Raw genomic sequence first — 27,648 nt, 5'->3', positions numbered from 1 at the left:
TCTTTCCTCCTAAGGTGTGCACTTGACAAAATGGAAATCAGAGTGAAAGTGGGACAGGGAGATGGTGCTCAAAGAGGATTTGATGGTTTTTTTTTTTTTTTGCATCCTGTGAAGTTGTGATGGAGCTTGCTGACAATAACACCACTAGTATTTGTTTCCCTCGCAGCATCAATAGATCTGCGAGTCCGGAGGCTGTTTTTCCAGTCGAGATGAATTATTTTGTCGAGACTTGACCAAAAGCTCATGCAGGGGAAACTGTGCGTGCGTCGCAGAATGCAGAAAAGGATCTTGAATCCCCACAAGCAAACACCTTAACTCTGTCTCTTCTTGCGGGCGAACGCCATTTACCAATGCGTGTCACCGTGATTTATGGAATGGGTGGCGGCATTTGTTCTTGGCTTCACTGAGTATGTGTTAATCAATGTGAGTTCATGTGGATTTGTGGGGAGAGGAGTTGGAGAGCAGTCTATGAACAACGTGGAGTTGACAGAGAGGGAGGGAAAGTAAGCTGGTCAGTCTGCGTTGGTTATGAGTTATGACTGATGCGATTTGCTGATGCTGGTAAAAAAAGAAAGAAAAGAAAGGGCCCACTTAACCTGCAGGAGATCCTTATAAGTATCGTTTATCTTCTGGATGTGCTGACCCAATCCTTCTCTCTCCTCCACTCAAGAGATGCACTTATACAACGAGAGAGAGACAGAACATGCAGAGTAAATAAACCATCGTGTTGTCGCAGAGGTTAAAATCCCCACAGCATCTCAACGAGACCCTCCTGACTGCAGGACATTATGATTAAAGGAAGGGGAGATGATTTGGAAGGGAGCTGAGAGAGCCCGAGTACATTATGTAACAAATCTGGACCAAGAAATTGTTTTTAACCTATTCCCAAATACAGAAAAAAAAAAACAGAAAGATGCACTGAATGTATTTTATTGCAGTAAACGGACAATAGCAAAGTGCCTTTGTAATGTTCACGATGGCAACTATTAGAATAACAAAAGGGGGGGAAAAAAATAAAATAAAAACAAGCCGTGGTCATATAAAAATACATCACTGAAAATAAAGCATCACTGGCTAAAATGAAGAAAAAAAAAAAAAATCACCACAAACTATTTTACACCTAAATCTGGAGCCAGCACACAGCCAAAACATGCAGCTACAACTTCCTGTCCGAACATCTGGAGGCGGCGCGACCCTTCACAGTTTCCTGGATAAGGTCCGCAAAGATGACATGAGTTGAATTTTGAATCAATTGGATCCCGGACCATGTGACCAATTCAGTAGCACCAAGGGACTCTCGAACCTGCAGCTCGATGATCATCCACTACTTTCAAAACAAACCGACCACGTCGTTCCCGTTTTTGATGGAATCAGCTTCATGACTGCATTTACTGACAAAGCAAATGCATAAGACACACATAATGTATGCAACCGTGACAGTCACAAGACCCTTCCACTCCAGTAACAGCTCCACCATGTCTTCCTGGTAAAACCGGGGCCCCTAAAATGCACGGAATGGTTTATGACAAGCTGAATTTTATTCAGTCAATGAGGCAACTTTTCAACCGTCATGGTCTTATTTTATACACTATTTACAAACAGGGAATTAGGATCAGATTCACAAATCACTGTACACAGCAATTCTATCATTTTATTTATTTATTTTTTTAGAAATCCACACACCCCTTTAAGGAATATAGTTGATAACGTCTTTGCTCAGAGAATTTCTTTTTTGCATCATGTGTCCTCCTAATTTCTAATTTTTTTTTTTTTTACCCTCATGTGACTAAGACTTTAAGTCAAACTGTTGCCTCATCAACTACGTCGGAGCTTAAAATATTCAGCGAGGACTACTTTCATCCCATACTTTATAGCTGACAATCCCATCGTGCAACAGATGGAATGAAAGCAACATCATTTTGGCAGGAAGTGGCACCATCAGGCAACATCCAGACATCCGGCGCTCTATACCTCACTGATGATGACTAAAGAAAGTGGCCAAAGTCTCTGCTGAACGTGATTCTTTTACATCAGTTTAAAAAAAATAAAAAAATAAAAATGTAACTGCAAACGCTTGGTTAATAATGAGCACACAGGGGGAGGGAGGGGATGGTGGGGGGGAGGGGGGGTGGTCTTCTTCTTTGACATTAATAAGCTGTAGCTGTATTCACCGTGCATGCATGACATTTCTGACTCACATGACTAAATAGCACCAGCTCGTCTCCATTTGCGACGGTTTACTTGAAATGGAACTGGTGAACGAATAAATTAAAAAATAAAAAATAAAATAGCAAAGCAAGTTGAAATATCAGAACTCTCAGTACCAGCTGTGCCCTTTTGGTTTTTAATGACATACGATCTATAAATCTATTTAATGAGGTGCCGCGTGAAAGCAAAGCATTAAAAGAACAAATATGACCAATATATCAAACACGATCTCCACAACACCCACTCTTGAGAGAGATTAATTGATAGGTTTTCGATGAGCACTATTGGCAGTCAAATATAGTAAATAATGGGGCTAGGCTTTGTGTTGGCTCAGGAATCAGTAAATGGGATGGGGGAGGCTGGGGGGGCGGGGGGGAGGCGGCGGAGGAGGTGTTTGGGCACTGCTCTGTCACACAAACATAATGCTCAAAGAGTTTAAAGTTTACAAAACATCAAAATTCCTCCTGCAATACTCATGCAATATACACAATATTGACACGATTGAGACAACATTATCAAGTTTTTCAAGAGTTTTCTTGTCCAGTCTGGCAGTGAAAGGGTTCGGCCCAGGGTCAGGTAGAGGATTTTTACTCTCTACTCCCGGCTGCTGCATTCCAAGGAAAGTGACAGATTTTCCACCCTTCTGCCTTTTTTCTGTCGGGTGGGGGGAACTGAAGAGACACAGCTGCAGCTGGAATCCACGATTAGAAGACGACAGTTCCACAGTTCAGTCGCAGCCGACTTTGATCAAACGTCCTACCTCGGTGTTACATCACATTTCACGAAATAAACGCGACTCAAGCAGAAGATCGGTAAGTGAAATGCACTGTTGTGACTTGTCTGTTGGACTACTGTACACGCAAAGCCACACTGACGTCCTTTATAGATATACAGTAGATATACAGTGTTCTGACACTGACCAAACTTGACAATCTGGTATGAAATGCTACACACTGCAATGCGCAGGACGAATCTAGCATTTCTACATCTACCACATTGCCAACACACAGAATATTGACATAATCTGCTTGGTGCAGTTGCCTGGCAACACAAGCAGCACAGTTTTTTTTTTAGTTTTCTTTTTAGAGAATTTCAAAACCAAAAAGGAAAAATCTTACAAAGCTATGCAAAGTAGTATAAAACAATAAATAGAAAAGTCTCTAAAATAAACACAAGAGTCGATTTGTTGACAGATTTAGAGTGTTTCACCACACGCGCACATTAGCAATCTGAAGTGTGGCTCTGGACAGATCAAGTGTTGTCTTTAAACTACGGCGCATCTTTTGGGCTTCCGAAATCTGCAGGGCGACAGAGTGGTCATACTCGAAGAGATGTGCAAGAATTCAATTTCAGGTGCTGACCCCCACTGTGCAATGTTTAAGGGACAATTCAACTGATTTTACATGGGTGTAAAACTGCCCATAAGGCTCATAAACCCACAGCAGGAGGTAAACAGACATACTTTCACAATCCGCTTCATCTCCACTCTGTACAAACTTCAATTACTGCCGACCGCGTGGAAATCAGGAGGAATTGGCACTGAAAAAAAAATAAAAATAATTATAAAAAAAAATCCCATGTGTTGAAGTATGTATATCCCCAGCAGGAGAGAGGTGTTTATTCATTCTCCATCATTTCTGACCCTCCACTCTATTTCTCTCGCTGTCTTTTTTTTGGGGAGAGGAAGAGGACAGGGAAGAAGAGCAGAGCGGTCTCTCACTAAGGCCAGAGAGTCTGGCAGTGTTTAAGTGGCACACCGGGACCTGCTTCTGTCTGCCAAGTCAAATTCATTGTGGAGGCAGGTGGGCCAACACTCACACACACACACACACATCCTCACTTAGGACACAGACTTGTGTGTCCTTGCCTTTGTCTCTATGCAGCCTGGAAACCAAGTCATCAGCTATGAAGTCAGTGGGCACAGAGCATCACTATGGCAACCAACATAGTGGGCCAGGCTGTGGCTGCTCTTGGATCAGTGCGGAGACTTTTTTTTTTGGCATCCGCTCAGTGCCAAAGTCCATTATAGAGTTTCCCTCTCTTAAATCATCTTCCCAGAACAGCCAATGATCTCATCGGTGCAATTTTTCTTCCCTTTCAAAAATATAGACACATATTCAGAGTAATAGAAATCAAAACGCAGATTTTGAGATTAGGTTTCACGGAAAACAATGAGAGAGAGAGAGAGAGAGAGAGAGAGTGTGTGAAGCTTGTGATACTCTCGTCCTTCAACTTTGCACTCACACATTTTAGTCCACACACACACACACACAGTTGTTAACATAAAAACAGGCAGCAATCAGGGTAGGAATTTTGAAACGGATCAACTGATTGACTAATTCAACACAGCAGTGAATGACAGTAAGGTCTGAAGGTGGAGTCCACACGTGCTCCCTGGCATTGTGTTAGCTGGATCTGCAATGTGTGTGAGGGAGGAAGGAAGGCAGGAGCATCCCCCCCCTTAGTCAACAGAGCCAGGATGCAGGCTGAGTGCAGGGGGGTCCAAACAGGTGGGAGAATAACTGAGGTGAGGCTCTTTAATCCACAGGAGAGGGGCCCCGTTTTTGCCCTCTTGGCTCTTGCTGTTGTTGCGGCTCTTGAAGCGAACCATCAGCAAGGCGATGACGAGGATTCCGAAAATGGGAAAGGGGTAAAAGAAGACAAAGTAGAAGAGGGAGTCGTTGGCGCACACCACAGACTTGACGGTCGACTCTGTTGAGAATGAACAAACAAATAGAGGTTTTTTTTTTTTTTTTTTTTCACACAGGTGCTTTTTGAAACTATGCATGGCACATTCCTGAGGAAAAATGCATTTAATGACTCTCGGAGCACGTTAAAAGGCTGTTTTTGCCGCACTTAGCGATCCTCATCGAGTTGTTGACACTGGAGAAAATGAATTCTTCAGATCCCAACACTGCCTTAGAAGCCATTAATTACGGTGGGTGGACAACTCTTCAAACTGTGGTTGAACCCAGTGCAAAATAAATGTTGTGACTGGAGAAACCGGCTCTTTTGAGGTGTGTGGGGGGGGGGGGCGATACAGACTATCTGAAAAGTTGACTTTTATTATTCTCTTGATAAATGTATTATAAGGAAAGCATATTACAGCAAAAAAATCTATATCCTCTTTACTGAAACTGCCAGAATAATAATACTTTACCTTGTTGCAGTACATTGACGATGGTGAACCCAGAGTCGTTGGTGGCCAGGCGGTACCATGCATTGCGGGGATTGAGCAGCCACTCCTCCACGTGGCAGTAGTATCGCCCCGCGTCGGTCGGCCGGGCTCCTTGAATGGTCAGGGTATACTGGTCCGATGCCATTCTCGCAAACTGCAGGCGGGAATTGGGCCCCGCCTCCTCTCTGGGGCTGCAGTTCCCATTTCCAAAGACGGAGTCATGGCCAATGGAGAACACGCAGTCCTTCTCCTCGTCTTCCTCCCCCAGCCGGTCCTCGGCGTCCTGGTCTTCAGAGTGCTCCACGTACCAGGACACAGAGAAGCGGGAGTCTCGGGACGACTGGGAGGGAATGGTGCAGCCCAGCCGGATTGAACCAGACTCCTCTACCGTCACATTCGACTCTATCTCCTCTACCTGCAGTCGAACCTCTAATGAAGGAGGAACAAGAAAAGAAAGATGGAAAGTATAAGAGCCTTGCGAAAGTCACACAAAAAACACAAAGTGACATTAGTATTCTGATTCTGATACCAACTGCTTTTATGGTAATATGTCAATAATTGATATCCATGAGGGTTGCAGAGGCAGCTGAAGCCTAACCCGGCTGACATAGGATGAAAAGGTACAACCTGGAGAGATCGCAGAGCCAACATACAGACACAATCAACCATTCACTCTCACACCTAAGGGCAATTAAGAGCAGGGGTGTCAAACATACGGCCCACCAGAGGGTCCAATCCAGCACGCAGGATAAATTCATGATTTTCAATACTATATTTTTCAGTTCCAGACACCTGTGACAAAATGTTTTGTGCCTTTTTAAATCCACTGTGATCTGTAAATGTGCAAATAGTAAATTAAGCATAATATTCTTGAAATTGCACTTAGGAGTTCTTGTTGTTTATGGGTTATTATGCTATTATTTTACTGCTCCGGCCCACTTCACGATCAAATGTGGCCCCTGAACTAAAATGAGTGTGACACCCTTGATTAAGAGTATTCAGTTTACCTAATCCCCAATCTGCATGTTTTTGTATCGTTTTTGGAGAACCCATGCACGCAAACTTCACACAGAAATGTCAAAGATAAACCAAGTCCATCTTTTCCTTCTTCTTTTGTGCCACTTGTGCCCACTGTTTGTTACTGTGGAGAGTTTTCCTGGCTTTACCACAACTTATTTATAGCAAAACATCTCAACACTGTGAACCTCGTTTGACATCGAGTCACACAAGGAATACGACGATGATGACATACATACATAACGTGACTAAAATCCTACAAAAAGACCGCCAAAAAAGAAATAATAAAAAAAATATTAGTCAAAATATCTGCCTTGATCGTCAAGCCACTCTCTATTGTGCAAGATGAAGGATTCACATGACTGATGTTGCACTTGGATCCATGCTGCACCCTGCCAGGGGAGTGAATATTTCATGGACACACGCCTGCTGCAGTTATAAGAAAAAGTGTTTACACATGTTGACAGCCTTATGAGGGCCAACATCTGAGCTTTAACTCGTCTGCTTAATGCAACATCTGTAACACGACCCAGTTTTCCACTGGAGATCAATAAAGTATTTATCAGCCAGACGCTGTTCAAATTTGAAGGTGTTAGTTTGGAAAGAGATTTTACAGTTTTCTTCTTGATTTAAGGGAAGATTTTGACTGATTTATTGAGCAGTGATGGTAGAGTTTTGGGGCTTTTACACCAAACTTATTCTGCAGACAGGTAACTGTTTTAGCTATGCTGCAAAGAAACCTAAAAAAAAAGGAAAGAGTCTAAAAGAGTTGGACAATAAATGCAGCAAAATGCACGTGGATATTGGAGAGTCTCGGAGATGGAGAGACTGCCTCATCTGTCATGAGGAAAATGACTGTCTGTGCCATGTGATCCCCAAACATGAGCACTTTAATAACCTGTGAATGAAACTCAACAGTCTAACCAGGCTAAGAACTCACGAACCAGGAAAAACAGACAACGACACAAAACTTTTACACAGTGCAAACAAAAAAATAAATACATCCCACCGGTGCTGCACGAAGCTGTAACTTCTCAGCAAGGTTAGGTCCTTCCCCAAAGGTAGTATGTCTGTCTGTCTGTCTGTCTGTAGAAGTGTGTGACAGTGCTTCAGGGGTGACCCAGTTCCATTGCAGTAAAAACAATGGCAGTGAAGACCTGGCTTACATGGGCTTGGAACGGTCTTCTTTAAAAGCAAAATGAGAAACAGAGAGGACAGCAGGCAGGAGCTGGCACACAGCTCCCCCTCATCTCTCCCCTCTACAGGCAGATTTCTGGATGACGTCCGAGGTGAGTGCATTTTCAAGCCCCTTAATGAATATCCATGATGTTTATAATGCAATTTCTATTTGTCTTATGGACAAGTTCAAACCTATATGGTTAAGAAAATACATTTAAAATACATTTAACCTCTCTAATTGCTTAAAGGAATACTTCACCAATTTGCATTTAGGTAGTATTTTTGAAAAAGTGTGCTTCCCAACCTCAGTTTCCCTCAGTTTGAAAAATGTCCACCAGTGACACTTGGTCCGAGGCTTGGAACTGCAACGCTAATTCTGCCCTCATTCGGACCTCATTCCCAGAATGTAAACAGTGGCCATCTTTGCTAACAGTTACTCTAATATTATATTTTTCAACTCAGGGGAAACTGAGGTTAGGAAGCACACTTTAAAAAAAAACAAAAAACTACCCCTATTGTAGTAATACAAAGCTAAATGCAAATCGGTGAAGTATTCCTTTAATACTAAGCTCCCACAGATAAACATGTGTTACAGGCCTTCTTTCTGTTGCTGCCCCTCAGCTGTGGAATAGTCTCTCAACCCACATTAGGTCTTACATTTCCCACTACAAGGTGTCTTGCCATTGATCATTTAAAATCCAATTTGAGGTTTTCTTTTTAATCCTGATGCACAGTACGCAGGCGCCAACGCGAGTGGCAGCCTCTTCCAGTAGCTCTGGCGGCTTTTGCCTTTTTGTTCTTTTTTTCCTCGGACTTTCTCTGACTTTCTTTTTTTTACTCTTATCTACATACGCATTGGTTTCTGAAAGCCGGAGTGAGAACCAGTAAGAAAGCAGTGAGAACCTTGTGTATACAAGGGATCAGCTGTTTCAACTACGGACAATAGTGCATGCCGGCGCAGCTCACGGTGGATATACAAGCTGCCAATTCCATCGTGGATGATGGGGAATGTTAATGCATGAAAAAACGAGACGAAGAAGCTGGCCTTAATGAAAAATGTGAAGCTGTACAGGGTTTCTATCTATCTATCTATCTATCTATCTATCTATCTATCTATCTATCTATGAATGTGACTTGACTAGGTTGACATTTGCGGGCTGTAGCTTCATTAACTGTGGGGACAGTGTCAGCTTCAGTGTACATATAAACTACAGGCATTCACTTTTGTCTTAGTTGCATGTGACAACAACATTTTGAATCCCTGTGTTCCAGTTGGAGAGATGCCATGTTCTCATTCTGAAATAATAATAAAAAAACAAAAACATGACACCTGGCAAAGGAACAGTGCTCTGGGAGACGACGGAAAAAGGTCACCTTCGGCTGCCGCGTGGAATAAAACCATTAAAAGACGGGGACTGTCGAGGATGAATGAAATGGATAATGATTTGAATGTCATAACTCGGGATGGAAATCGGTATCAGTCCGTATCGGTATCGGGACATCCCTAGTCATAACTGTGTGTATGGTCATTGTGTGAGATGGCTTTGAGGAGCACAGCCTGCTTATGTGAACGCAAACAAATAAATGAGCATGTTGACAGCTGGCTTACCTGGCTGCCTCACCACGACCTGTGTCAACCCCGAGGATTCCCGGGAGAGACGATACCAGGCTCCATCTGGGTCACTCAGCCACTCCTCCACCAGGCAGTAGTAGGTCCCAGAATCGCTGCTCTCAGCTCTGTTCAGCGTCAGCACGTAGGAACGCGGCGAGAGCCTCTCGGCCTGCACGCGGCGCCGCAGTCTCTCCTCGTCTGCGTACGCCCCGTACTCGAACGCCCCCGAGCGTTCGATTCTCAGCAGGAGCTCGTCGGCCTCTGAGCCTGTAGCACGCCTCACGTACCACAACACAGCATGCTGGGAGTCCTGGCTGCTCTGAGAGGTGATGGTGCAGTTGATCCTGACGCGACTGTCCTCTGGATACACCTGAGACTGATTGGTCTTCTGCACTCGCAGCTTACTTTCTGCAAGGGAACGAGAAGGAGAGTGAGATGAGCTGATGAGGTAAACACATGTTTCTTTCTGTCATCAACAGTGGAGACTGGGCGGTACAGCAGGTGACAAAAACAAAGGAATATGAGGTGAAGGAGGTGGAAATGTCAGGGGAATCAAAGTTGAGAGGGTTCTAGGGGTTTGCTGGTATAAAAAGGAGCAATGCAAGATAAGCTGGGGAGCAGACAAGGGTGAAGATGGAGGAATATGTTATTAGGAAAGATACAAGACAAAGGAAGGGCAGCGGGTCTGTCAGTCTGCCTGGAAGAGAGGGGAGCAGATAAAAAAAGACACGCATTTGTCAAGAACAGACAGGAGGAGAGGAGATAGGGACGAGAGGAGATGGTAGAAGGGTGTGACTGAGATGTCAGGAGGAGAATGAGGCTGCGCCGAGTGTCTGTGGTTACGGTGACAGTGGGAGTGGGTAGAATGAGCTGCAGGTACATCGGGTGCAACTATGACCAGAGCTCTGCTGTCATGTATTTGGGAGGAGGAGGATTATTACCACATAGCGCACACACAAACACACACAGAGATACACGAGAGAATCACAAAATCAAACCCTATAGCAATGTATTTTCAACGTAGTAAAACCTGCTGTAAATATGTACAGTATATGACAAATTGGATCAGCTACTGTCATGAGAAAATATTGTTATTATTATTAGTAGTATTAGGTGAAACAAACTGAGTTCAGTGTTCGTATTAATTTCCAAAGTGTCTTTTGGATTAATTGCAGGATCATCTCTATCACCAGCTCCAAACTCCTAAACCATGACAATTGGATTTGTAGCCCTCTCGAGTCGGCACACATGTGGCAATCCGAGAGTTTTAGTGTTTTTGGAGCAAAATTTGGGGAGACCAATTCCCTTAACTGATCTCAGCAGCAGATATGCAAGTGCACAATATGAACTATTTCCAGCTCTTTCCCCCACAATGAGAAAGTACCAGCAAATACAGGAGCTGTTCGGGGACCAATGTCTGCCAGCAATATCTAAATAGAAAATGTCACACTTGTTCAGGCCGGCAGACCATTTTTTATAGTTTTATATTATAGTAAAAACCCACATATTCAATTTATTGGGATTAGTAACACAAACTCAGAGTCAAATGGGGAAAAAAAAAAATCAGTTTGACTCTTGTTCAAATAATACCAAACACAAATACTGAACTAAAATAATGTATCACTGGTGCTGTAACTCACTGGTATCATAGCAACACAACAATAACAACACACAGTGTTAATTGTTTCACATTTACAGACACAAATCTGACCCCGACTCGATCTTCTACACGTCTCATTCAGTCTTAAACAATTCTCAGCATCTTTAACCAACCACCCCCCCCCACCACCACCACCACCCCCCACTCAAGCTTATCTCAGCTGTGACTGAACGAACGTGATCAACTGCCTGAGGTCACAGCCATCTGCCCAGAACATCGCGCCCTTGTTCACAGATTGGCGAGAATGCTCAAATTATCACTTCTTGCACATTCACGGAGTGCTTTTAGTACTAAGTGTACTTACAAGTATTAAGTCCTGAAAGTATGTACGTATCTGACTGAATTCCAAAGACTTTAGTCACCATCATACAGTAGCTTCTGGTAGGAACGCCGGCCCACAATTTCCTCAACCAGAATTACTGCCGAGCCCCACAGATTCCTGGCAATCTTTTTTTTTTTTTTTCAGAATTACCTCCGAACCTCCTGAAGTGGAACTATGCAGGATTGGATTGGCACAGGACAAAGCAATTCTGTGCCGCTCCCATTTGAAGTAGAAATCTGCAGCCAGGAGGAAAACCGGGGGCTGGAAGCCTGTTGCTTTACACGAGTGTTTCCAGAAATGTTTTCTCAAATCTAAAATAGGCCAATTATGCAAGCCTTATTAGGCCGCCTCACGAGCAAATGCAAGTTTATTTATTTATCAATAAATAGAGATGCAGGAATATTATCAGCAAAATATCAGTATTGGCTGGTATTGGCTTTAAAATGTATTATCGGGTATCGGCAAATATAACAACATCCCCCGATATTACTAATGACTAAGAGACTAAAACAGTCCTGCTACCTCCTCGACTCGTATCATGGCTTCATTTCATTGTCATTTATTGGCCCAATCACTCCCAATATATCTGCATATTGGATATCATCAAAAAAAAGTCAAATATCGTGCATCCCTCTTACTAAATATCCTTAAAATTGATTATCAGGTGAGCTGACCTATGATGGAACCTCTGGAGTCAGCGATGAGATCAGTTGGACGGAGGAGATTCTCGCGAGCAGCGCGCCAGGTACAGTAGTTAGTAAGACTTGAGATGGAGTATCAGGTCCAGATGCCTGGCACCTTGATATAGGGAGGGAACCTTGAAAGGTGCCTTTCAAGTTTGTGTCTTATCTTATCTTCTTAAGTTATGGCTGTTTATATTGAACGCCAGGTCTGGTGATAAGAAATATGTGAGCAATTAAACTTAAAGTTAGCTGAAGATTAGAATTTTCTCTCACTGATATGAGAATAATATAAACCAAAATTGAAAAGACAGAAATGCTGTCCTTCAACTTCACACACCAGCACGACACATCCTGGCACGTGTCCACTCCCACAGAGAGCAAGCTTCCTCAACAAGGGTAAATATCTACAAAGACAAATCCATAAGCGGAAGCGTGGCTTTCCACTGCTCTGCATTACTTCATATGTCACTCACACCTGGTTTCACTAAGTGCACGCTCTCCATTAGCCCTGTGACTGGGGATTTGTCCACCTCCGGGCCATATACGACCCACAGGACAGTTTAATCTGGCCCATGAGACACTTCATAAATACAGTAAAGCAACTTGTGAAATCTCATGACAGTGAATCATTTCTTCCGTGATAAAGGAGAACATAAAATAGTGGAATAAAATGTCCTTCAGGGTGGTTGCTTCACAGCGTAATCCTTTCAGGTCATGTCTGGATGAATGAAGCGCACACAACGCCATTATGTGCTGTAGGTGACGAGCGTCATGGTCACTGTCAAGATACAGAATGTTCCACACTCTCTAAGGAGGAACGGGGGAAAAAAAATGACTAAATGACAATCTCAAGCATCGTTACTGCTACAAACATGAAGTGCACTTGAATGAACTTCACTGTCATTGGAGAGTTCGGAGAGTTTGGGTGCAGGCAGGTTTCATGTTGATAAGGCAACTTGATGGCACGTGGCTTAACCCCTTAACACCGAGTGCGTCGCCGACGACACGTTTGCACAAGCACACTTTGCGTCACCGTAGTTACGCGACGGTTTGTGCTATCGGGAAAAATTCCAAATGGTTTCTGAAAGCTGAGATGTTGTCGGTCAAAGCCGACGTGCGGTTATTACGGTCATTTCACTCAGAAAGCCAGAGAATCAGCGTCTCAGAGACAAAGACGGATGAAATGTTATTGTAAACATGTTTCATACTGTTCCAATTTGAAATTTAGCACGCAAAATCTGTTGTTCTTGTACAACTGCAGTGTTTTTCTTCATTTTCAATTGTTCAAACACTATTTTAACATGCAGTATGTTGTAAACAACTGCCAGATATAGGAAGTTATTCTGGAAAAGCACTTAGTTACAGGACAAAAAAAAAAGTCCAGACGGACATTTTGAGTGTTAGGTGTCAAAGGTGTTAAAGCATATTTGACCAAACCTATGAATTATTTAATTGGGGCTGTTTTTAAGGCCCCTTATAACTAGGTAAGGGCAATCTTAAGACATTTTGGTCACAATACTATGCTTCCAAATTTGTGACAACAGTTTGGGCATGGCCCTTTTCTATTCCGACAAGACTGTGCTCCAGTGCACACATCAAGGACTATAAAGACATTATTTGACAAGTTTTTGGTTCGGAAGAACTTGAGTGTCCCGCACAGGGCCCTGACCTCAACCCCATTGAGCACCTTTGGGATGAACTGGAACAGAGATTGAGAGCCGGGCCTTCTTGTCTAACATCATTTCTTGACCTCATAAATGCTCTACACAAATCCCCATAGAAACACTTCAAAATCTGGTGGAAAGCCTTCCAAGGAGAGTGAAAGCTGTTCTAGTATATATACACATGTTAGAGTCCTCTTTATGTATTTTAATACGTTTAATACTTCCTTTCTTTCCTCTGGCTCGGTTCATTCCGTCTCCGTTTGTGTTATAATATCTGTAATGTGTACTTCTTCTTCTCTGTTTGTCAGTGTAACGTTACAGCGTCACTTTTAGTACATGTACACCTTTCAGGACCTTGCCGATCCAATCTTGCACAAATCAGTTTCTTCCCTTCACTTTCGACACGACTTAACACAATTTTAATTAAAAACGGAAGATCCTCAGTCTGCAAAAATCATTTTATGAGGCAGAATGGAAATATAATGATATGAGCTTTATGCAGACTTTCTCAGCTCTACTGGAGAAGTGTGTGTTTCCGCATGTGTACTGTATCGTCTGCTGTCGTTACAGTACACACAAACACACATAAAACTGCACACTACATCCACTAATTGGCTCATTGAACCCTTCTCTCACCCGTCTCCCATGTGTGCAGTTTGTCTGTTTAATGGCTACAGGAGATTGCAGGGTTGAGACAAAGCTGTCTTTATTCCTTTTATTTATCAGCAGCGGTAAGTACACAGAGGTTGCAAACAGCTCCGTTTTCATAAGGAAGAAAGATAGCAAAGTGCACCCCCAAGCCCCAAAAGCTGCTCCACGCAACGCTTGTTTATGAAGCAGAGGAGATGAAAACCATTTTGAGTCCGAGGGGAGGAGAAGTGTACTGCTAAAGATGCCACTGTGGCGTGCCAGTGCACACTAACCACAGGTTTTATTTTTTTTTTAAAAAAAGGAGAAAAAATTAGGATAACTTCAAAGATGTGTGGAAACTTCCTGGTTCTGAGGAGGAGACTACAGCTGGAGATTAAAAATTGAGAGAATTCTCCATCTCTGTTTTATGCTGCAGCTCCAGGTGAAGCCTTTTAATAGAAGACAGGATCTAAACATACGAGGTGAACTGTCTACTTCACTCCTCTTATTCCACCTCTCGCCGGCCGCGGCGGTTGTTTTGACCTCTCGTTACCTCTTTCCACCCCTTCTGCGCTACGATCGTGTCTCTCCTGATCAAACTCTGTCTAATCACCTGGTGTTCATGAATATTCAGCAGCCTCCACTGTGGATGAATGAATATTAATGAGGCATAAATGAAGTGTGAACAGTAGCTGTGCTGGTGGGGTCTCTGCTAACATTTCTGCTCAGGTTGTTTTTTTTTTATTTTAGATAAATGATCTGTATTTAAGGGTCACGGAGATGACAAATGTGATTCTTCCACTTAGCTGAAGGAAGGAGGAGTCGCCAAAAGACAGGGAGAGGAAAAGAGGGATGAATAATGTAGTAGAAAGAATGATTTAGGGAAGAATCAGATGGGGAAGACAGGAGTGCAGGGAGATGCCGTGATATTAGGACTGAGCTGCAGAGTTTTTGTACGATTGGTGTGTTTTGGAATGTCCACTAAAGTGTTAATGTTAATGTCCTGATGTTGAATTGCTGTGTTTATCAATAAGACGTTTCCAGTACGGCAGACAGGAAAAGCTCTGTGAGGCTTGTGCTCCACTGCTCTACAACCTTGTACGTTGTAAATAAAGTTTTGCCTTGACCAGACTGTGTAACTGGCTTCATTGTCAGTTATCTCCACCACAACAATAAAAGCAGAGAAGTGGACGCAACTTTTAGAGAGGATGAGAGTTAAGGGATGGAGCAGAACACTGAATAGATGTTCAGAAGAATCAAAGAGTGCAGGACTGAGGGTGTGTTTGCGGGGGGAGAGGGAGAGAGAGAGGGAGGGAGGGAACCTGGAAAAAGATGAGAAAGATGTAAAAGACAGCAAGTGAGAACATACTCTAGGGGGGGATTTGGCAAAGCAGCAGGCAGTCTCCCCAGTTCTATTCCAGAGGACTTTAGAGCCTTAATAGCTGCCTGCTCAGCCTTTAGCATTAGCATTAATGCAGGGCTAATCCACAGCCAGGACCCCAAGCATGTCAGGGCCGTGGGCTTTAGACCGACCCTGATCCCCTGCAGAGCAGCTCTCTCTGGCGTGCTGCTCCCTCACCAGCGTCCGCCACATTACACACACACACACACACACACAAAACATGTTACATACAACTCGCTCCCGTGGACGTCCGCCCCAGGGAGCAGAGTGAAGAGCAGGCTGCTAATCGGAATCAATGAGGGTTAGGGATTCCCAGACTGAAGAGTGGCTCCTCTGCCAAACTGGGAGCCTTAATTTCTATGTTAATGACTGCCATGTGTCTATGATCCCATTGTGTCAGAGGGATATTATCCCTCCTCTTTTTATAATATCATTAAGACCAGGCTAATTATGAGGATTTGCGCACACAGTAACAAGAGCTCTGAACCACAGGCTGCATATGGAATTGGATATGGAGTCGACTTTCAGATGCAAAACAAAGTCTTGAGATTCGCAATTTCACCCGTACCTTGATTAAAGTAACCAGGTACTTATTGGACAGCACTAGCTGTCAGTCACAGTGGTGTCCACTCATTCAAGTCCCTCGTCCACTCAGTAGACTCATTGTCTATTTCCCTCTAAATGGGAACAGAATTGACTAAATGGACATAATGTGCTATTGACAAAAAAAAAAAAAAAAAAAAAAAAAGCCTGAAAGTAGCAATGGAGGCCATTAACTCCTCAGGAATATACACTTTCCTTCCTTCCTGCCTGCTAGGAAAATGGATGCACAAGAGGGGAGAGAAGACATGAGGTCAGAGCGGGGTAACACTGGGAGATTAATAGACCAAAAGAAGGTGGAACAGAGGGGAGAGCACAAAGACATCAGACTGAGCTGTGTGCGTGTCTTGATGTCCGTGTGGTTTTTAAAGGGGTCTAACAATGGCATAAAACACATTATGCTCATTAAACCACCAAACTGTGGGTATTCAGTTAGTGCAGGCTGGAGAATGGCTAATGCATGCATGCATGTGTGTGTGTGTGTGTGTGTGTGTGTGTGTATTCAGGAGGCGGCACTGCTGAGCTTCTACCGCTCTCCTCCTCCTACTATTAGCCACTGATTTACATGGGGAGCAGCAGCACTGTAGCTAGCCCTGAGTTACGACTTCAATTACATCAGCAGCAGGACACACGTGACACGCGCGCGCACACACACACACACACACACTGTCAAAAGGTGCTTAAGAGAGATGAAGAGACACAACACATGAATCTCATTGTGTCTGCAGACTGGGCCGAAAAAGAGAACGGGTACGAGATTGGATTGGATTGAACCGGACAGAAAAATGTGCCGTGTTCTCACATGGGAGGGAGGGAGGGAGGGAGGGAGGGATGGAGGGGGAGAGAAGACATGTAGGCCCCGACCTTGACTGTCCTGTCTGAAACAGACGTGATTAATCAAAAACCTTTTATGAAATTATTTTCTGTTTCAGTGCACCTCTCACAGGCTCTTCATTTATCACCCATTATGACCCTGGGTATTCATGTGTGTGCAACACACAGATTGTGAGCACATTTCGGATTATTTGAATGTGCATATAAACCGCGTATAGGCGAGGCAGGTTGTGTGTGTGGCATGCACCAGCCACTTTAGAAGTAGACGGCTGGTTAACACAAACATCTAATCAGTCAATCACATGGCAGCAACTTCATGTCTTTAGGCATGAAGACATGGCCAAGATGACCTGCTTGAGTTCAAATGGTGCATCAAAACAAATGTGAGTTTGATGACTGTTGATACCAGACGGGACTACAGGGATTTTCACACACAAATACAATCCATTGAACTGCAGTTGTCTGGGTAAAAAAGCCTTGTTGATGCCGTAGGTCAGAGAATAATGGGCCGATTGGTTGGAGATGATAGGAAGACAACAGTAATTCCATCCCTGAACCCAAAACATGTCGAGCAGATGGGCGACAACAGCGGAAGACCTCACTGAACACTTTTAGGTACGCAAACAAAAGGGTGAGTGAACATGTTAGTGCTGTACAATTATCGAAACTTGTATTTCATTTACGATTATGGCCAGAGACAATTACAAAAACAAAGTTATCCAAACAAAATGATGATTAGAAAATGGGGGGATTTCATTCTGAAAATAATGCTCCGACTCTGACTTCTTGTCCCGCTCGTCATCCGGCCAAAATAGAACACACGCATTGAGCGGATTCCCCGGGTTAAACGCGCAACGTGAGTAAAGATGGCAGACGGAGGAGAGGAGCAGCAGCGGCGCTGAGTCAGCGAAAAAGGTCGAGCCGGCTCACTTGTGTGGGAACACTTTGGATTTCAAGAGACAGACGTCGACCAGAAACACATCATGTGGAATGTTTGCTGCTCTGTGAAAGTCTGCAACGACCGGCAACGCGACAAATCTCTTTAAAACCACTGGAAACTCAAACACTGAGCTAACTACGAGCGAGTGTGCAAACACCTAAGTGGTTAAGTACCAACAACGTCCTCCGCAGCACAGTTGACAATTAAAAAGACACTTTACAGCACGCTCTGAAAAGCACAAAACAATGACAGGGGGAAATACTGTGTCCTTGGGCCAAAAACCTTGAAGTTGAACTTGTTTTCTTTATTTTATTGGTAACTGATATTACATTTCTAGTATCTGGTATTTTATTTACAACGTATTTGTTTCGTAACTTAATGTGAATGTATTTTAATTTCAATGTAGTTTTTTATTTGTTTTCACGGGACTGGAAGTACACTACATCAGTGATTCTATTTATTTGTATTTATTATCTTATACAATATTTTCAACATGCAATAATTCATAGTTATTTTAAGGTAAATTCAACATTTCATGTTCAAAGCCACTTGTTTTACATGCGCTAAGTCCCATTTGCTTCAAGGTCAAGTCAATGAAATAATCCTGATTTCAATTTTGACCCAAATAATAATTATTTTTCCCATAATAGAGCAGTCCTAGTACATGTAATCCCAGTTCTGCCCAGTGTAACGCAAACCCAAACCCTTACTACTGCTGCTGAAACACTACTGTATAGACTCCAGACAGTAACACTGTATTGAAGCTGCTACACTGCACAAACAAGCACATTTGCCTTATCTGTATTATTTATGAGATATTGACAACTTGAAACACTATTTGAAGAAAAAATGTAAACACGACCAAGAGAATTATGAGGAGGAGGAGGAGGCGGAGGCGGGCGGCAGGGAATTATAAAATATTCAAAAATCAAAAGCGTGAGAAAGAAGCTGTGGGCGTGCATAGTGGGGAAACCTGTAGCTAAGTGCGAGCAAACGGGGAAGAAGACATTAAAAGAGACTTATGGAGGGGGAGTGAAACCAAAATGTTGAAAGACAGAGATGAAGCGGCAGGGCGGTGAGCCGAGCCTTAATGAAGACAGACAGCTCCCCATCTATGTCCTGATAAGCGGGAATCTCCAATCGCTGCAGCGATGCGAACGCTATCAATTACACTTGTGTGGGCAAGTGTTTCATTGGCATGAAACAAAAGCACACGTGGCATCTGGTACTGCCAGCTCATATTAAATTGAAAGATGCCCCGCGATTACAAATGGGGAGAGAGCGAGAGAGTGATGGAGCAGACGGGGCGCGACGAGATAAAGTAGGAGAGCGCGGAAAGGTACGGTGCAAGTCCCGACTCACAAGACGCACAACCACAAGAGAGCAAAACAAGGGATAAGGATACGGGTAAGCAAAACAAAACACAGGCATCTTATCCTGCATCGCCATGTTTGATCTCAAAGTAGCCGAGCAAGCGTAGGTGTGCGACGAGAGATGGGGAGAAAACTCTAAGTGGGGCACCCCACCCCCACCCCCGCCCCATCATCACCATCATCATTCTAGCTCACCCAATAACCAGGCAATCTTAATATCCTGCTCCTCTTGCCAGATACACGAGCACTAATGTGCACATGCACACACTGGAATGATGAGAAAAACGTATTGAACTCCCCTAACCATCATTAATCTAAACTCCGGTTCCATTAGGGAAGATTCAGCATAATTAGTTTTGGGTGTTTGCAGCGTGTATGTGTATGTGTATATGTGTGTGTGTGTGTGTGTGTGCACAGTTTTGAGTTATGAGTAGATGATATTAGACTGTGTTGTAGAGACTGAGGCTTCCCTGGCGATCTGCCATGCTGAACATGTGTTCGCCATTATTGCATTTCAGAAAGAGACAAAGAGAAAACTCAATCAGGTGAAATCTAATCTTACTGCCACTGTATGCTATGTGTTTGTTATATATATATTTTTTTTTGTGGAGATCCTCTATTCTTGCGTAGCAGCCCCAGAGTGTGCTGCATGTTTGTGTCTGGACATGAGAATGGTGACGTCTGTGCTCCTGTGGGTGCACTGGATCTCTGCAGGATCTGTATAACGGTCAGTTCTGGCCCAACTACTGCTCTGGGTTGCACTTACAATACAGTAAATATTCTGTGCGTGTGTGTGTGTGTGTGTGTGTGCAAATACAGTAGTGAACTCCTGTAGTATGACCCAGGAGACACAGGCAGTGTGCCTCTAATGCAATCTGGAACAGGAAGTAGGTCTGGGCCGGGGCTACAGGGCTACAGCCTCACTCATTTGATGAAAGATCATTTTGACCAGCTCACTGCTTCTGTTCCATGCAGCTTTTATCAGCTTTTCTCCTCTGATGATCAAAGGCGATGTTCAGATTACCACCCACATTATTCAGATCGGATCAAACGGTTCACAATCTTAACTTCAAGTGTCTGCCTCTAAATGTGACCGCCCTTAAAATATGTGCACAAAAACCACAAGATGAGATGAGATGAGAGTGCATGCGTAAAGGCAACAAGCTGTGACTGTTCTATGTGTCTGATATAGGACCACATACTGATGTGACACGGATCTGATTTTAACCCTTTAATGCCGAGTATCGCAGACGGCATGTCAAAGCCAACGTGTGGTTATTACGGTAATTTCACTCACGCTGTTGCAGGAAGCCGGCGTATCAGCATCTTTGTCACCAGAGAGGAAAGAGTTGGGAAAAGTGCCTTGTGCATAGTTTCCATTTATTGGCGTTCAGTGCTTTTCTAAATAAACCTTTTTGGTTTTCTTCATTGTAAATTGTTAATACACCATTTTAACATGCAGTAAATTCGAAATAACTGCCAGATATTGAAAGTTATTCTGGAAAAATAATCATTTCTCTATAAAACCTGATGTGAAGTCACATTAACCGCAAAAAAAGAGAGATACAAGTCTCTTCAGCCTGGTAATCTGAACTTAATCTCAGTTACAAGGATTCCAATGCTTGTTTCGCCCTCTACTTTTGAAGTTCTGCACACTTCACACACACACACACACAACATAAGATGGTGGCGTAATAAGACAAACAGCTGAGAGAAAGTGCTGTGTTGCCGGGTATCGGAGGTAAGACTACATTATGCATAGTAGCACATGCCTGCTCACCGAGGCACGTCACAAGAAACAGTTGCAGGGGGCATTCATGCAGAACCGCAAACCCACGTATGTGCTGCATGTACAGTTTGTGCACACAAAATGCTGCTGAGGCAGCTCCGCAAACATCGAGCAGCTGCCTCTGGAAGCACGATTTAGCGTCTCTCAATTATGTATCTGGTCAGCTTCTGTGTTTTTCTCACACCTCATTACACACACTCCCCTTTATCTCGCTTCTATGAGGGAGGAGGCAAAAAATGCCACGCTCTCATTTAGCCAGCTGTGGTTAACATTTAGGAAAACAGAGAGAAAAACAGCAGATGGAGAGGAGAGGCATGAGGCATGAGGCAGCGAGACACGTCCTGCAGCCCATGGCCAAGAGTAAAGGAATCGGGCACAGAACACAAAGGGCCAATTAAGTGTGAAGATACTGTAAGTCCTGCCCACTGCTCCTGCGCCCGCATTGTGTGTGTGTTCACTACTGGTGTGTAAAGGGTGGGTTAAATGCAGAGGTCATATTTACTACTACTAATTGGTGTGTGTGCAAAAATGATTAATTCTAATTTCAACAAATTAATCACCAGTCTAATTGAAGGTTAGAAAAAACATTAAACACATGCAGGAAGAGGAGGAGGAGGAGAAGGAGGAGATGAGTGCTGCATGACCTGGTCTGACCTGGCCTTTGGCAGCTAGTGAGATAAAAGAAATAACTTTCATTCAGCAGCTGATCACATTGTCACGATTACTGATGGAATTGCCATGGTAACTGATCACTTTGTCACCGGAGATGCGACTGGCACCGAGTATTTCCTCCCTTGCAAAGTGCCCGTGTGTGTGTGTGTGTGTGTGTGTGTGTGTGTGTTAATGCTCTGATTTAGGACAAACAAAGTCAACTGCAAGGAAGTGAACATTTAAGGTGATAAGTCACTTTCAAATAACTTCTGAGGGGCCCGGGGACACGTGTGTGGGTCCACGTGAATGGCTAGGGTCGCAGCGCAGTCACTTTAGCTTGTAAGGCACCGCCTCCACACTGTGCGGCTTCTGTGTGCAAGTGTGTGTGGGTTTTTTTTTGTTTTTTTTTCTTCCCAATAACAGAGGAGAATAAGAGACATGCATTCTACTTGCTGGATTTGAAAGTGTTATTGACCGCCACAGTCAATAGAGCCTCTTACTTTTCCTCACCCGAATATGGAAGGGGCTTTTGTGGGCAGACAAAAAAAAAATCACTTAAAAGTCTGCAACTATAATAAATATAATGTAACGCACAATGCTGTGTCACTGCAGTTTAGAACCTACTGTGCTCTCATTACACCCACATTTCTTGCTCATCTTTCTCCTTCAAGTACCACAATGCTTTGCTGGACCACTTTGAAAGTCGGACTCAACTACGGGGCATTTATCGCGTATCACACCGTCGGTGAGGCGCACCACGCTGGGGTATATTGAGCGAAATTGTGCCTGTGTGTGTGTGTGTCAGTTTCTTGTTTGTGTTCAGCCACTAATTGGGCTTTGCCTGAATAGTATTTTTTCTCTGTGTGTGTCGAGCACACAGGGCCAGTGAGGGCGGTGTCGACAGTTTAATTCATCCGCTGAGGAAAAAGGTTCAAGGACAGACCTCTCATTCCCTTTATCACACTTTCTCACTTCCTTCTGTCTCCGTCCTTCACTTTCCTCCTTTCGGTCTCTTTTACTCAGTACTCTCCTGGTGTCTCCTGCATATTTAGCAATCCTTTCACCGCTCTCCATTAGGAGGCTCCACCCTGCGCTGCACACACACACATGCACGAGCACCCATGTCTGCACACACACACTCCAATTAGTGGGTAAACCAGAGACTAAGAGCAATTAGAGCAGGCAGAAATCCTCTAAGCTCTGCTGAACTTACTCTGTGTGTGTGTGTGTGTGTGTGACTGTGTTTATCCCTGTTTGTGTGCTGGGCTGTGTCTGTTAGGTGTGTGTCTGCCTGGCAAGCAGCCATGCAACATTACCTGGCTGCAGGACACTGATGCCAAGCAGGTTGGAAGTGCGGTTGGCAACTCTGCTCCAGCTGTTGTCGTAGTTTCTCCTCCACAGGACGGCGCTGCACTGGTACTTGCCCGCCTCGCGGCGCCCCGCGCGGGTCACCGACAGGCGGAAGTTGGTGTTGGAGTGGGAGCGGTCCACTGTCGTGCGGGTTCCCAGACCCAGCAACTGGTCGCCCCATTGCAGCGTGCCCTCCCGGGTGAAAGTGACCAAGTCTTTGAACTCTCCCTGATCCTCGCCATCGGCGTCCGTGCCAGCGGGCATGAAGCGCCAGGTGACAGAAGTGGGGACGCGAGGGTTGTGCCGGGGCTTGACCAAACACAGGAGGTCGAATGAGTCTCCAAAGGACACAGATGGTGTTCTGGATGAGGCGGACACCATGAAGGAGGACTCTGGGTAGTAGGAGAAAGAGATGTGGATGTTAGGATGTTTGGATGACACGCACAATTACAAACCCCAGTAGAGTACTGCTGATTACATAATAATTGCACAGCACAGCTTGATTGTGTGAATGGATCTGCTCCAGAAGCTTAAAGCTCAGCAAATGACGTGGGGGCTCCGTAATAGTTTTCAGGATTGAACATTCCCGTTAAGCGCATCCACCAAAAGGTGCAAACACCCCTGCTGTTAGAAATACTGTGTGCCGACACACTGAGACACAGATCTTCACATAATACAGATTCATTGAGGAAAAGCAGTTCTGAATCTTCACCAGCATTTTCTTTTCGTAATTTTTGCCCTTGACATCCATTTAGCTTACTATACATATGCATGTGTGTGTGTGTGTGTATATAATGCCCTGGCGTGTGTGTCAGTGTGAGGATGTGTGCTTTTCTGTGAGAGTGTGCCTGAAAATGAATGGTGATGCAACAAAGACAACCCCGGGGAGAGATTTCCTCTAAGCGCCGATGTTCGATCTATGCCGAGCTCCTTGCCAAGTCTAAACTCTCCTCATTAAGCTAAAAACATTCACCCAAGTCCATATATTATTGCCAAGATACACCTACACTGAAAAGCAAGCGAGACGGGGGGATAGAGAGACTAGATAAAGAAAAATCCCCTTTATCTGTGGCCCTTTAATAGCATGGATCTGTGGCACCTATTTTGGGGAATTGTCAATAAATGTGAACCTATATGAAAAGCGCAGTCATAACATGGATTAAGAAAAAAGAGAGAGTGGGAGGTTGAAATGTGGATATAGTCTGATTTTAGCCAGATCAGGTCATTCATTTCATGGAGACTTTGCAGATTTCTCCATTATGTTCATGTCAACAGCCTCATCGCTTTCTCCCCGTCCCTCACTCTCCGTCTCCCTCTGACAGCCATCATCCCCGGTGTCCTTCAGGGTGTGTAATCAATGGCTTTCTGTCCAGACTTGGCTACTGCTGGGACTGCTGCCTTGGGCCATAATTCTCTAACAGACAATAATTCTCTCCTCACTCTATCTCTCATCTCCCTGCACCCAGCTTCCATCTATCCATTTGCCTCACTGTCTGCCCGCCTCAGCGAGAGTAAAGAGGATTTCATGCTGAGCCATTTCCTCATACGACGTCGTCTTTTTTTTGTTTTGTGTGAGTAAACACGAATGTGTTTGTTTCCTCTATCACACAGAGTGTGTGCGACGGAGAGAGAGAGAGAGAGAGAGAGAGAGAGAGAGAGAGAGAGAGAGAGAAAGTGCATCTATGCTGCACACTGGTGTGCGTATGGCCTTCTTGCTTTTCGACATTCTGACATTCTTAAGCCATTCAGCTGTACATAGGTATCTACAGTGCACTTTTGTTTTCGCCGTGGCAACGGAAACGCATGATTCCCAGAGGGAAATCCTTTTCGCACCACCTACAGTTCCTGTCAGATCCCAGAAGGGATCCATAAAGCAGGAAGTACATTTGTCATATACTGTATAACATCTTTCAGAGGGCAGGTCAGTCTCAGCTCAGAGGGAAATCGGAGCTCCGGTTCCTCTTTTTTTTTTATTTGTTTATTGGGTACAAATCTTTGTATAACTAGAATAACTAAACCATTGTGGGGAAAAAAGAAGAAGTGATTTATCTGCATACATCCAGGGAGTCTGTGTTTGGAAGCTAAAGTGAACAAAAAAATGAGGAAGAAGACACATCTGAGGTAAAAGAAAATAAAAAAAAACACACTGACCGTCACACAACAATGCACATTTCGAAAACCCTTGATCAACACGCGCACAGAGGAGAAAAGGAGGAGACATTGAGGAGTATAACTGAGGAAAGGCTTGCAGCTTTGGACTTCTTTTCCCTGATTTGCATAATATGTCCCTTGTTTCTCAAAGTAATGTTTCTGTTGTTGCCCAAACTTAACAAATGGCCACTTAAAAACTGACATCTCTTCACTGCTGCACTGCTGTGTATTGCTTTGAGGCGCTAATACGGTGTGTGTGTGTGTGTGTACGTCTATGCATATGTGTGTATATTAAGTCCAGCTCTCGCGGCCTGCCAGCTCCTCACTGCTATGCTCCAGTGGCTTCCTCAGCCTGCACCATGGATGTTAAGCTTAATTCAGCCCTGACAGAGGAGTCCAACAGACTGTGAAACACATTGCCACTGCATTTCCATTCTAATAATTCCGACTAATCCATATGGTTGTGTGTCTGTGTGACTATAAAGAGTGTCATGGAAGCACCTGACTGACAGAGTGTGTGTGTGTGTGTGTGTGTGTTAATATGAATATACTTCCCTGGGGGAGTTTATGAATAAACCATGTTTCGACTGCAATATCTGGAGTGCATGTTCTGCCTTAGCGATTCATCAATCATAAACAAATCACAAACCTTATGTCTGTCTTTCTCTTATTTGTCTTGAGACATACTTTGATATACACAGTAACGTGGTTAAATCAGGCTGACACAACTCACCGACTGTCTTGACGGTGATCGCCTTGGTGGCCGACTCCTCTCCGATCTTCTCCCAGTTGAGCTCCGGCTCAGTGCCGGTCTGAAACCATTCGGTAACCGCGCACCGGTACTGGCCCTCGTCGCCGGGTAAGGCGTTGTACAGCGACAGAGAGAATGTGTCCGCTTGCGCTTTCTCCACGCGGATCTCCCCGTAACTGGAGCGCTCTCTGTAGGTTGGGCTGTGCAAAACTGTGCCATCCCGATCCACAGAGGCCACCTCCTGGGCCGATCCAGTCTCCTGCTTGTCTGTCCACTGCCAGACAATGGAAAGGGGGCCTGTAGTGGACTGGACTAAGCAGGTCAACTGGATCACATCACCTTCTAGGACCTCCGAGGAGTTACTGGACAATGACACCGTGATGTTGCTCTCTGAGAAGGAGAAGAAAAGAGAGAGGGGGAGACAACCAGGTGAGCATCAGAATTATACTGTACATGATTATCTGACACAAGGGACGTCAGAGCTGAGCTTGGCATTTTTTAACTGATCAGAGATCAGCAATCAGCATCCTGATCATTTACAGGGTTTTTCATAAGCACGGTCTCTTGGCTTCTTTATTAATGATCCTTCGTGTAGCTCAGCCGTAGACTGTAGCAGAGCTTTATTTGGTGCAGACTCATAGTGACATTTAATTCATATTACCTGTGTTTGAGATAATTGGTCATATTTGAATACTACGCCTCATTTGATCCGCTCCAGTTCCCTCTGTTCTTGTTGCCCCTGAGTGCTGCAGCACACACACACACACGTGCTTAACACAGTGGGTGGACATCGCTGTAGCTTCCGTTTAAAGCGATAAAACTTGTCAGTGTTTGTACAAAATACAAATGTATCAAACCACCTGTTCAACAAGGAGCAATATTTGCACCATTCTGGGTGACAATTTAATTCATTGACACCTTCCGCCCTCTCCCTCCTTCTCCAGCAGTGGTGGCTCAGCCTCACAGCAGCAGACGGATGATAGAAGGGTCTGTTCTTCTTTCGCTCTAAACATCAGTCAGGAGTATTATTTATTTTACTGACAGTGACCATCTTTACAAAACAAAAATGATGTACTGTGCAGCTCTGCCATCAAGGCAAATACAAGTGCTAGATCAGGAACCGGTATCGACGGATACTCGATGGCAAAAAGATGGGATGCTTCTCCTGGAGGGAAAGAATCTCAACTGCTTCTCATGCTGAATCCCACAGACAACAAAAAGCACACGAAGCATTAAGAGAGTAGAGAGTACAACGAGCCAGAGCTAACAAAGCACATGGTTGAGCATGTTGCCCCGAGTGTAAGGTAATCCTGTGCAAGTGGTGTGAAGGTGTGTTTGCATGCTTGTACTGTATGTATGTAATTACGTGTGTGTGTGTGGGTGTGTGTGACGAAAGCACGGCCTCAGGCACATCCCAGCAAGAAGCACAGAGAAGGCTTTGGTGAATTGGAGCGTGTACGGTAAGATTTTCCTGACTTCCTGAACTCTGTGTCGCTTGTTGACCAAGTTCACACGGGCACAGGGAAGAAGACAGAGATCACAGGACTCCTCAGCGGCACTTCAGAGAAGGAAGAGGATAAAAGTTGTTACAGGATCACCCGCTCTGTTTTTCTGTTTCATCTTGACTCTCATCATCACTTCAGTGCGCTTCAAA

At 44.2% G+C, this 27,648-nt stretch overlaps 1 protein-coding gene across 1 annotated transcript in view; it reads right to left on the bottom strand.

Annotated features, from left to right (window-relative positions):
- Positions 1-914: 914 nt before the first annotated feature.
- igsf3 (immunoglobulin superfamily, member 3) overlaps positions 915-27,648 on the bottom strand; it is a 75,375-nt gene continuing 48,641 nt past the window's right edge. Inside the window, exons 5-9 of the mRNA XM_058616417.1 lie at positions 25,977-26,384; positions 23,059-23,484; positions 9,192-9,602; positions 5,369-5,815; positions 915-4,920 (exon numbers count right to left, since the gene is read on the bottom strand). Of these exons, the coding sequence (XP_058472400.1) occupies positions 4,670-4,920; positions 5,369-5,815; positions 9,192-9,602; positions 23,059-23,484; positions 25,977-26,384 (1,943 nt within the window). The 3' untranslated portion in view covers positions 915-4,669. The remainder of the gene's footprint in view (positions 4,921-5,368; positions 5,816-9,191; positions 9,603-23,058; positions 23,485-25,976; positions 26,385-27,648) is intronic.

This window comes from Solea solea, chromosome 2, assembly GCF_958295425.1.
Source record: "Solea solea chromosome 2, fSolSol10.1, whole genome shotgun sequence".
In the NCBI taxonomy this organism is placed as follows: Eukaryota; Metazoa; Chordata; class Actinopteri; order Pleuronectiformes; family Soleidae; genus Solea; species Solea solea.
This window is presented reverse-complemented; position numbering and strand designations above follow the sequence as displayed.